The following is an 11992-nucleotide window of genomic DNA, read 5'->3' on the forward strand; positions in this document are numbered from 1 at the left end:
AAATGTTTTTGATAATTGTATTGTTTTTCATGAATTATATCAGATTTGGGAAATGTTTTGTGAAGTGGAACTAGTGAGAGATGTGAAAGTGGTGGCTGAAAAGGCAGATAGAGATGGTCTCAACTTCCAGAGGTACATTATGGCACGTCTATTAGAGAACTTATTGAAGGAGAGGGCCAGCAAAGACCATGGCTATTTTATTGCTGTTACTAGCTTGAAGAGCATAGGCAAGGGACAGTGCAAGAATAAATCTCAGTATGTTACATTCCCCATTACCTTTGGCTGCCGAACCTTTGTGCCGTCAGGGGGAGAAATCTTGCTTGGAGTTGTTCGTCACGTATTTCGTCGCGGATTGCTCCTAAAATGTGGACCGATCAACTACGTGTTTCTTTCATCTCGTAAAATGCCAACCTACCATTATGTTGGTGGTAAGAATCCTGTGTTCTCAAGCAACGAATTCGCCACTATTCGAACCGAGAGCGCTGTACGGTTCAATGTGCTTGGTGTGAGATGGATAGAGAAAAGAGGATGCATCAAAAAGGAGTTTGTGATGCTTGCTAGCTTAGAAGGTAGCAACACACTTGGACCCATTTCTTTGTCGGAAGCCGATGAGTTAGGCTTGCAAACTTAGAACAACACACAAATTTGGTAATGCTGATTTCTTCTTCCCTTCTGCATCTTTCTGTTTGTTCTTACTTTTTGGCAAATGATAATTCATTTGAGTGTCTTGATTTAAGGACGTCCGAGAGCAGGATGCATTGAATCTTATTAGTTGGAGATGCAAGACAGTACTGTTCAATCCAAATATATCCCATATCAACTAATCAAGCTTTTGGTATTGAAGATCCAAACAGATGATGCCATATTTCCATATTTCCAATCACTGCTTTGGATGTCTATGTCTTACTATCTAACCCAGTTCCAGTTGTTGCTGTTGTTTTCGTCGAACTCGAATCAGATTCGTTTACAACGACCTATGAAATAAGAACTTATTGTTCATCTCTACCTTTTAGAAATTGATGTATTGTAAAAAAATTAAATCTTTTTGCAGCTTAATTGACAATTAAAATAGTTGTTTCTATTTATTTCAATTTTAAAGATACATAATTTAAATAATTAATTTGGTGGAAAAATAAATAACTTTTTTTTTTTAAAAAAAAACTTGCACCGAATAAAAATTGTCATTAGAGTGGACCGATTATTTTGATTGGAGCTTGGGATCTTCCACTCTTGACAGTCATTACCAGCCTTTCTCCGGCCAAATTTTCAGGTTTTTATCCCAATGTCGACCGCTGAATTCGCCGTCACTTTCAAGGAAGCCGGTCGATCCGTCATCGCCACCCGCCGTCCATGGCGGGAATTCCTCGACCCATTGTCTCTCAGCCTTCCTTCTTCCTTCTCCGACGCGACCTCTCGGATTTCTCAGAACTTGACCCGTTTCCTTTCCAATTACTGTCTGGTCGTCTTGCTTCTCATCTTTCTTGGCCTCATCTACCATCCGTTTTCCATGATTGTGTTCTTCCTTGTCTTTGTTGCCTGGTTCGTCCTTTACTTCTCCCGCGACGACCCAATTAGGGTTTTTGGTTTTGAGTTGGGAGATTTTGTTTTGGTCATCATTCTTGGGTTGGCTACCGGATTGGCGCTGGCTTTGACAGGGGTTTTCGTGAATGTGCTGATTTCGCTTGCCATTGGAGCCGTGGTGGTTTGTTTGCATGCGGCTTTGAAGGGCACGGAGGATGCTCTTGGGGATTTGCAAGACCCTTTTGGGGATACGCTGTTGGAGAGCCCGAGAGGTGATTACAGCGGCATCTGATTGAATATGTGAGTTTGTTGAATTACTGTTCTTCTTTTCAATTGATTTAGCTAAAGAAATTTGACTGTTTGCTGGTTTATATACTGATATTTGTTAGATGAAATGTACATTGCAGAACACAATGAATTGCAGAAAAGTATTCATTTCCATTATGCTCTGAATTTTGCTCATTATCGTTCCTTTTACTTTTAGCTTGTGTTTCTGAGTTTGATCTGTTGATTACTGGGATGTTATCGTTGTTGTATGTTTCCCTTTGAATTTGCATAAACTAAATTAGTCACTGAATTGGATTCTTGTTGAATATATTATTCTTTGAGTATCATTATAGGATGACAACTTTATAGACCATTAGATAGAACCTTCACAAAATTCTCTTGGCTTAGCTGCCCACAGATATCTGTATTCGTTCTGTGGCTGTTTGTTGCCACAGTTCTGCGATGTCGTGCAGATGCGTCACTGGCTGACCGACCCTTCGATGGTATACTGCCATGTCTGTAGTTCGTAATTTAGTAGAAATATGCAAGAAAAGGGCAGGGTAGGAGGATGTTAGGAATCACGAACCTCCATGATATGATATTGTCTATTTTGAGCATAACCTCTCATGACTTTGCTCTAAAGTTCCCAAAATGTCTCACTTCCTCCCAACAATCCTCGACACAGGACAGGTGGGGAAGTTGCTTATTATCAAATGGTCTACTATTACTTTAGGAAATAGAACTAACCTGACCCTCAAGTTGTGTAGTTTGAGGTGATCTGAGGCAAAGGCTTAGTTCCATCTCTGGTAAAGCTAATTACAAGTTAGGATGATGTTTGGTCATTAGCTGGAGTAGAATTATGAACAGAACCATTCTTTTTCTTGTTCTAAAGTTATTTGTGAGATTCCACGTCGGTTGGAGAGGGGAACGAAACATTTCTTATAAGGGTGTGGAAACCTCTCCCTAATAGACGCATTTTAAAATCGTGAGGCTGTTGGCTATATGTAACGGACCAAAATAGACAGTATCTGCTAGCAGTGGGATTAGGCTATTACAAATGGTATTAGAGCAAGACACGAGGCAGTGTGCCAACGAGGACGTTGGGCCCTTAAGGGGGTGAATTTTGAAATCTCACATCGGTTGGAGAGGAGAATGAAGCATTTCTTATAAGGGTGTGGAAACCTCTCCCTAGTGGACGTGTTTTAAAATCGTGAGGCTGGCAATGATACGTAATAGACCAAAGCGGACGATATCTGTTAGCGGTGGGCTTAATCTAAAGCAACTAAGGCAAACCATATTGGATTTAGTAATGCGTTGCTCGTGTGTCAGTGTCAACTTCACCTCTAGCCTGATCATAGGATCCAAACATCCTATAAGTTTCCATGTTTAACAGAAGCTGAAGTTGCAGGAATTAGTCCACTTCCAACTCTTTCCATCATTGGCTTGTAACCATGTTCTTGAACATTACAATTGATATCTTCAATCTGGATTGGCTCTGCCTTGGCAACATTCACTTGTATATTACAGTCATTAACTTGTTACAGTTGCTTCTTTTCATTTCTTGGGCGTTGTTCCGGTTATTTTGAACCAAGATGAGTTTTCTGTGAGCAATCACAGTGGAAAGACATTGTTGTGGGACGAGGTTGTCTTGTGCTGTCGATTTCGACAGCATTTTCGTTACAGGATGAGAAGCTGAAGCTGTACTTGTTAGATAAAAGCTATGGTTTTTTTCTCTATTCGGTTATTCACACAGTTTCCTTAAATTTTGTTAGTTATTTTTGGCTTTGGATATCTGAATTAAGCTCCCGTTTAATGGGAGAGGGAATGAAATAACAACCAACCATCTGGTCTTCAGCGTAAATATTTCTCTCTCCCTTTCTTTTCCGTTATTTTCTTCTTCAAAGAAGTTTTCCTTCGGCCGTTTTGTACTCCGTCGACGTTTTCCTCTCGATTGTCAGAAGTCAACAGTACTCTCGTGTCGATGATTGCTAAAGAGAGCAATCTGTCTGTGTGTATTTCAGGAGCCTTTTCCTTCCTTCCTTTTGCAAGGGAATAATATCTTTTCCCATAGATCATCCATTGTCTGCTCTGCTTTGCAGATTATCAAACAGTAAAAACTTCGAAATAATTGGAAGAAAATATCCTATCAGGTGCTACTGTTGAAGCTATTATTAAAAAAAAAAACAATATTAATGTGAAATCCCACCTCGGTTAGAGACGGGATCGAAACATTTTTATGTGGAAACTTCTTCCGAATAGACGTGTTTTTAAAACCTTGGAGGAAAGTTCGGAAAGAAAGGCCCAAAGAGAATAATATTTGCTAGCGGTGGGCTTGAGCCGTTATAAATGGTTTCAGGGTTAGATACCAAACGATGTGTCAACGAAGTGGCTGAGCCTCAAAGGGGTGGACACCAGGCGATGTGTCATCCGGAAGGCTGATCTCTGGAAGGGGTGGAGGGTCCCACATCAATTGGAGAGGGAAACGAGTGCAAGTGAGAATGCTGGGCCTCGAAGGGGAGAGAACTCTGAGATCCCACATCGGTTGGAAAGAAAAACGAAACATTTTTTATAAAAGTCCGAAGGAGAGTAGATTTTGAGATCCCATATCGATATAAGAGTCCGAAGGAGAGTAGATTTTGAGATCCCATATCGATTGGAGAGGGACGAAACATTCTTTATAAAGGTGTGGAAACCTCTCTCTCTAGCAGAAGCCCTTTTAAAACCTAAGGGAAAATCTGAAAGGAAAATCTCAAATCAATTGGAGAGATAAACGAAACATTCTTTACATCTATAAACCTCTTGAAATAATTATTGCAGGACATGATTGGATTTATTTGGCAGAAGAGGAGGTAGAAAGGGAGAGTAAGATATGTAAGAATTATTAATCCTTTATAATATAAAACGTTACACATCATATTTATTTTTTTTAACATAAGCTATGTATCTAGTAGAGTGATACCTACATTTCATATTCTTTCTGCATCACATTAAAATTATTAAAATATTTCCTACATTGTCTAAATTATATAAATATGATTTAATAATTAATTAATTATTTATTTATTATTTACATATGGAGGGCGTCAGATCCAAGAAAAATCAGAGAAATGGAAGGGAAGCATTACAGCATGGACTTGTTCTTCTTCTTATTATTATTAAATATAATATTGTAATTATTATTATTATTATCATCATAACATATTGGCAAACAATACCAGAACCGTCCATCCCTATTAATTTCGTAAATATGGGTTAACATTCAAAGTTTTTAAATCATGTCATACATCTCATCCCTCCATTTCAATTATTACTTTTCAAATACTTAAATCATTTTTACAAACATTCAATCTAATCTAATCTAGCTTATGGTAATATGGTAAAAAACGTGACATCAAGTATGTGACATTCGTTCTAATATGGTAAAAAACGTGAGTGAGGAAATGCGTTGAAAACAATTTGAAAGAACACAATGTTATAAGCTAAAAGCAAATAAACAACCACTACAATTTTGATAGCATATACTTATGTAAGAAGAATCGAAACCAATCACATTTTGGAACATTTTATGATGCGAATCTAACCACTAATTAATTACATGTACACGAATCATCAATTACAAGAAGCAAGACAAAAAAGATCAAATCAAGAAAAGAATGAAGTGACAATAAATGACCCCTAGTTTTGTAAAATCCAGCACTGTTGGCGCTGATCATTCTAGCTCTAGCGAGTATAGACATGACAAGAATAGTACCTAACTACCTATGAAAGCATGACCGAAGACCTAACTACCCATGAAAGCATGACCGGGACTGTTGTTGTTTTGGAATTAATTAAACATATAGTTTTTTTTTTTCTTTCATTTTATTTAATCTCCATCCAAGTAATTTTTATGTTGTACCGTATTAACTAAGCCCACATAATTCCTTATCAATTAAGATATTAATTAGTAATGAATTTTCAAATAATATTTAGTGTAGTGAATTTACCCTTCTACCCCTGTCGATAATAAAACACATTAATATATTAAACATCTTTATAAGCATCCACATGGTCATGTCCCCCAAAGAAAGAAAATAATAATAATAATAATAATAATAATAATTCCCTAATGGCTTCCACACCCAAAATCATTACAAAATGCAATAATTAATACAATAAATTAAAATAAAAAAGTAAATTAAGAAAAGAGAAAGACATAAATAAAAGCAAAACCCATTATAATTGTTTTTTTTTTTTTAATTAAACAAACAAACAAACAGCCAGACAGACAGACAGGATAGGAGAGAGATAGAGAGAGATATAGAGAGAGAGAGAGTTTATTTTGTTGTTTCCTATTACAAATTAATTAATTAATCTCCCAAATCTCTTTTAATATCTATTTACTAATCACAACATTCAAAATTTAAATTTTAATTAAACAAAAAAAAGCACAAATATTGCAATCAACTCCTCTTCAGCTTCTGCTTTTGCATTTTTCCATCGCTCTTGGGGCTGCAAAAAGTAATTCCCACTTACTTTAGGGGCTTAAATGCAAACTTTCTTTCTTATGTACTATAAAGCTTTTATACATACCGAGCCCGATAGCTTCCGATCCCTTCATTATCCTTAAGCGCTTGCATGAATCAACGAACATCCTAAAAGTATAAAACATAATTAGATTAACGGACGTAAAAGTTGATTGGCCGCAGAGATAAGCAACTTACTCCCATGGGACATCTCCCACCAGCATCCAATCACCATCCTTATCTTCATAGGTTGGCACGTATTCAGAGCTGTTTAGAAGATCCATCAACTTGCTTTCGTTCATGAAATCTATCATTCCTTGGGCCCCGTACTCACCTTTACATTAAAACTCGTCAAATTTAATTAATTAATTCGCTCGAGATCTAACCCAATTTATTCTACAAATTTGTATTTAAAACAATTGTTAACTAACCCGCCATGGTGAAGGAGCTGAACATCTTGGCCAAAGCATTCGAGAGCTCTTGGTAGCTTTTGTACGTCTTTAGGTCCACCTTTCGTAGATACGGTGCGCCATCCATACAAACTTTGACGAACATAGCCGAGCCACTACCCTTTTCTTCGCCATCGGGACTCTTTTGAGACATCGCGTTCTTTCGGTAGGAACGGACTGGTGGCCACCCCACGACTTGTGCCCTAAATAATTAAAAAAAATATCATAACCCATCAACTTAAACAAGGTTTCGAGTAAAGGAACGGGACGGGACGGGAAGGGAAGCTAATTACTTGGCAGGTGGCTTTGCAGGATCCTTGGAGCTAAGATCCTCTGAATCAGTACTCTTCATGTTCTGTGTGGTACTCAGATCGACGGTAACCACAGGCTTAGATTGGATATTGAGTTTCAGATCAACCGTCTCAGAGAATCCTCTTTTTCCATTACCTTTTGGAGTCTCCGGCTCTCCACCTCCGCCGCCGCCTCCGCCGCCGGGAAGCCCGAGACAGAGATCAGTTTCAAGCATGTTGACCATTTTCCGGCAAACCTCAATGAAAAATTCCTGAGAGCGCTGTGTGTTGTGATATAATTTTTTGCAATTTTGAGTGGGAGAGAAATAATATATGGAGCAGAATAATATTAAGGTGCGTTGCATGTGCATGTCTTATCAAGGTCCTCTCTAATGGGATTTCGCCACGTGGAGAAACATAGGACGTTGATTTTGGAGTGATTGTGGTTGGATTTGAAGGGAGGGAGGCAGCTGTAACATGGTTTCAATTAGTCAACCATTAATCACATACAGACACTCCACCAAACCTCTTACTCTACACCCTCACCCCTCTTTTCATATTACCTTAATCATATATTATCGCCCATATTATAGAAACGCGTTTGTTGCCCTCGACACGAGCTCGAAACTAAGACATAAAACATTAGACGAAGAAGATTGATTAAATAAGAACAGTGGAGCGTTGTTTTGTTGGTGTTAGGGTCGAGAGGATATGGTGGTGAGTTAGAGACAGGTCACATCGAGAAAGAGAGAGAAAAGGAAACATTTGCAAAGCCGGTAGGTAACATTGCTCTCTCAACGTCGCTCTCCCAAATTTAAACTCAAACCCATAGCTGCTCATTCGTATCTATCACCATGTTTCTTTCATTCTCTCTCTAATAAATTTGATGTGAATGCCTTCCTAATCACACGCACGTCTTCCTTCAACAGTACCCTAAACGACTATATACCCCGACCCAAAGATACACTTTTTTTTTTTTTAATCTTTTATGTATGAGTCAAAATCATGTAACGTCACAAACAAACCAATTTTTCGTGCATTTCAGAATGCAAAATCCATCAAACTTAAACTTTTGAATCGAGTGGGAAATTATTTACACGTGTTTGAGTTTATTACGTTTAGTTATTATTTCGAGTAATGTTAAGAATGTATATATATCATCATTAACTTAACCAATTTGACCATAACTCAACTAGATAAGACGTACATTATCGAGCACCAAAAGATGGGTCGAAATAAAGTGGAGCTCGGGAGTAATAAATGAAAAGGGTAGGGAGGAAAAAATAATTAGAAAGAATCTAGACGCACAATAACAAAATATTCGAAATGTTGGTAGAAATTGAGACAATGGTACCGTGGGTGGGGCTGACCATGACACCCTTTGCTTTCACTGTTTTACTCAAAACACTCTTCTAACTATTTCCTTGAATTTACTCATATGCCCCTCTTCTCTCTTTTATTTATTATTCTATTTTTCTTCGCAATTAAAACCCTAACCCTACCTCGAGAGGATGCTTGTTACATATATATTCTCGACCAGAATGTTAAATTTGAATGGTAAAGGTTGATAGCAATCCTAAATCCAAGTTTGCTTAATTAATTCATTAATATGAGATTTGGTCGTAATTAAAAAATAATTAAATGGGTAGAAAAAAGAAAGAAAAAGGAATAATATTGAAATTATTTTATTTATGAAAGGTTAAGGATGGTCATTTTTTATTTAAAAAAAAAATTGTGGAAATTGGAAGTGAGTGATCGTGGTGAAATCTAATTGGTTGTTATGGCGGCGGCAACATCAAATTCATCGAATCTTTGAACATAATTGACGTCTGAGTTGTGTGTTTCTCTTCCTCTTCATTCCCCTTTTGATAATGACAACTGGCAGATCTGTTTTTACCCGAACCGACAACTTGTCTCGGCCCAATTTTGCTCAGGCCCAGCCCAATTCTGTTAGGTGTTGGTACGGCTGTTCCATATTTAATTTAGGTTAATTAGAATTGTTTAGTTGAAATTGATTTATGATTTTTTTTTTTTCTTTGGAAACAAAACTATCCTAACTAGAATCTTATTTTCAGATTGAGTTAGATTATCAGGTTATTTTTTTTAATTATTTAAAAATATCCCATTTATCTGTGATATATGTCGCATTAATAGCTAAAATATTATAATAATTCTAAAAATAGGGCAGGGTGGAGTGAAGTTGGTGTAACAGTTGAAGCCGACCGCTAACCGACATTGTTCACTTTGGCGCATTGTGGTCAGAATGAGGTTTCCATATCTTTATAAGAAATACTTTATTCTCTTCTCCAACCAACGTGGAATCTCATAGTTGGGTTGAGTCAAATGTCGACCGGCAAACGAACTTGAATTTTTTATTTTAAAAAAATTCAACCCAACCCAGATCGAGACAAAAAAAATCATTACCCAACTTTTATAGCTTGTGTTGACCAAGTTATCCACACCAATCCATCCGTAACTTGGTTGAGATGAGTGGTATGGACAACGCTAACAAACATTGCGGACGTATATTTGGTGGAATTCAAACACAGAAAAAACGTGTGGTATTGAACACAAAGAATTGAAATTAGAAGAGAATTAGAAACACTTTGATGAACTAAAATCATGAACTAAACGCGTGAAAAGAGGAAGGTACAAAGAAAAAAGCATAGGAAAATGGGAGTGTCGGAAAATGAAAGGAAATGTGGAGGAAGGTGGGGTGGGCTGGGCTGGGCCTAGAGCCCAACAAGCGGCCTTAAAACCCGCAAAAAAGAAACGCTCAATTATTGTGTTTCATGAATATTTTTAGGGATTGGTTTTCTTATGGGGACACGTGTCCCACATATTGTTATTATAATAAATGCGGGGATTTTGATATCATGCGGTGGGGTCCTATGGTACCTCCCGTGTGGTTTCCTGATTCTCAATGGGACCTTCCACCTCAGACCGCCACACATGCAACCCTGCCATGGCCCCACACGTTATCTCTCCTTCCGCACGCGCTTCCACCCATTTGCCACGTGGTCTTTCAAACTAATAATATAATTTTAAGAAATATTATTATTCTTATAATAGTATTTAATCATCAATACTTAGGTTAGTATTGGATATTAATATCATGATGTAAATTGGAATGAAATGATTAATTAGGTACACCCAAACGTGACACTATTATTTTTTAATTTATTAATAGTGTTTCTTTTTTCTTTTTAATTTTATTGTTTAATAAATAAAAACATTTTAATCCACAAGTAATTAGTTCATGAACATGATAAAATTTAACGTTTGCACAATGTGGACATTATTATTAGGTGGTTGTCGACAACGACCCTTCACTATATGACCTAGTTCGTTTTATGCTTCTCCTTGATATAATTCTTTTACATACTTTGTAGGGTATGAATGTTGTTCACGCCCGTCCTCCACGTCCATGTTTGTGAGCATGTGATGATGAGGGACCAGTTTCATACATATAATACGGTGATGTAGGAAGATATCATGAACCAAGCGTAGTATCCAGGGTGTACTCAGGTTGGATTGAGTTGGGAAAATTTTCTGGACAAACCCATAAATTTGAGTGGGTTGGGTTGATGACCTGAACAACTCAGAGTTCACAACCCAACTCAACTCTCCCTTTTTCGAATTAGGTTAAGTGGTCGGGTTGGGTTGTCAGATCTACTTATCCATAATATACCTATAAAAGAATAAAATGTAATATGATTGTATAATATAATCCCTCTTTTAATTTGAACAAACTTGTTCACAATCATTAATGAAAAGATTTAAACTATTTTCTCCAACTTGATGTTGCCAATGAACATTCAATTCAATGACTGTGGATGAATTTAAAGACAACACATAATGTTCTTGTACATGAACGCTTATTATGAACATGATAGATATATAGAATAGTTGAAGGGACCATATAACCATAGAAAAGTTGAGGGTTTGTCAGGAATAGGAGGATGTGTTTGGTGCAATGTCATTCTTGATACATTTTGAGTTGCTAAGGTTGTGATACCCACAAAAGTGATTTTAGAATATGTCGGGGTGTTCATATGACTAAATAACTCAGACTAACCTTGACTATTTATAGATTGGGTTAGATTTTTTCGATTTGGGTTGAGTTGAATTTTTTTCGATTGGGTTCGGATCACCCATCGTTGGATTTTTCCAACCCAACTCGTGTACCCTCCTAATAAAATTATGAACTGGATGTTGGTCACGACACATACTACCTATAGAGAAGTCTTGGTGTTCGTTTTTTTTGGTTTAGGGTTTAGGGTGGGTTAATAAGATGAGCAAACACAAGAGACATTTGTTGGATGATAAAAGTCTCACGGCTAATTTAGAGAATGGTCATGGGTTTATAGTAAAAAAATACTATCTCCATTGTAATGAGACCTTTTAGGAAGTCCAAAGCAAGGCCATAAGAGCTTATGCTAAAGTGGATAATATCATACAATTATGGAGAGTCGTATTCGTCTAACAACGTTAAGATGGTTGATTCAGGTTGTGAACGTCGGTACATATTTAATCATGTTCTGCTTTAAGCTTGGTTTGTAGAGAAGCAGACAGAGGGACAGAAGCAGGAGAACACCGAGTTTGTGAGCTGGCTTTGATTTTGGTTGTTCACAATATAAAATCCTTGCCTTCCTGTTTCCCTATTGTTCTGTAAATCTACACAAAAACCAAACACTTTGACACATCCCATAATGCCTCCACGACACGCACTAGCTGTGCTCCTAACATTCAAGTCCCACCAAGATGGAACTGCTTCTTGGTGTTCTTGTTCTTGTTGTTGTTAAACTAATGCTTATTCCAACAACACATGCTTGCTCATCTTTCCATGTGTGTTTTGTCTCTTGAATCAACGTTTATATCCTTATCCCTTTGCATTTCTTTCCCCCCTTTTTCTTGGCTTCTTCCTTTCTACCTCTTTGGTGGACTAATTCTTGATTTT

At 37.2% G+C, this 11992-nt stretch overlaps 3 protein-coding genes across 5 annotated transcripts; 2 read left to right on the forward strand and 1 right to left on the reverse strand.

Moving 5' to 3' along the window:
- The first annotated feature begins 6 nt into the window (after positions 1 to 6).
- On the forward strand, positions 7 to 1085 carry LOC111785087 (DNA-directed RNA polymerase V subunit 7-like). The gene is made up of 2 exons (XM_023665562.1): positions 7 to 648; positions 738 to 1085. Exon 1 carries the CDS (start codon positions 53 to 55, stop codon positions 629 to 631), a length of 579 nt encoding a protein of 192 aa, XP_023521330.1. The 5' UTR covers positions 7 to 52; the 3' UTR covers positions 632 to 648; positions 738 to 1085.
- An 84-nt stretch (positions 1086 to 1169) lies between these two features.
- On the forward strand, positions 1170 to 4966 carry LOC111785089 (PRA1 family protein D-like). Of its 3 annotated transcripts, none has more exons than XM_023665564.1 (2): positions 1170 to 1821; positions 4876 to 4966. In XM_023665564.1, the coding sequence occupies exon 1, from the start codon at positions 1283 to 1285 to the stop codon at positions 1811 to 1813; it is 531 nt and encodes a 176-aa protein (XP_023521332.1). In that variant the 5' UTR covers positions 1170 to 1282; the 3' UTR covers positions 1814 to 1821; positions 4876 to 4966. The 3 variants fall into 3 exon arrangements, with proteins under 3 accessions (XP_023521332.1, XP_023521333.1, XP_023521334.1); XM_023665565.1 differs by having other exon boundaries at positions 4868 to 4937; XM_023665566.1 differs by lacking the exon at positions 4876 to 4966 and adding an exon at positions 1929 to 2114.
- Positions 4967 to 6088: 1122 nt separating this feature from the next.
- LOC111785088 (auxin-responsive protein IAA14-like) lies at positions 6089 to 7418 on the reverse strand. The gene is made up of 5 exons (XM_023665563.1): positions 7036 to 7418; positions 6725 to 6945; positions 6492 to 6627; positions 6361 to 6422; positions 6089 to 6279 (listed from the first exon to the last, which is right to left on the reverse strand). The coding sequence occupies exons 1-5, from the start codon at positions 7401 to 7403 to the stop codon at positions 6242 to 6244; spliced, it is 825 nt and encodes a 274-aa protein (XP_023521331.1). The 5' UTR covers positions 7404 to 7418; the 3' UTR covers positions 6089 to 6241.
- Between the last annotated feature and the right edge of the window lie 4574 nt (positions 7419 to 11992).

The sequence above is a fragment of the Cucurbita pepo genome, unplaced genomic scaffold (genome assembly GCF_002806865.2).
Source record: "Cucurbita pepo subsp. pepo cultivar mu-cu-16 unplaced genomic scaffold, ASM280686v2 Cp4.1_scaffold000365, whole genome shotgun sequence".
NCBI classification, from domain to species: domain Eukaryota; kingdom Viridiplantae; phylum Streptophyta; class Magnoliopsida; order Cucurbitales; family Cucurbitaceae; genus Cucurbita; species Cucurbita pepo.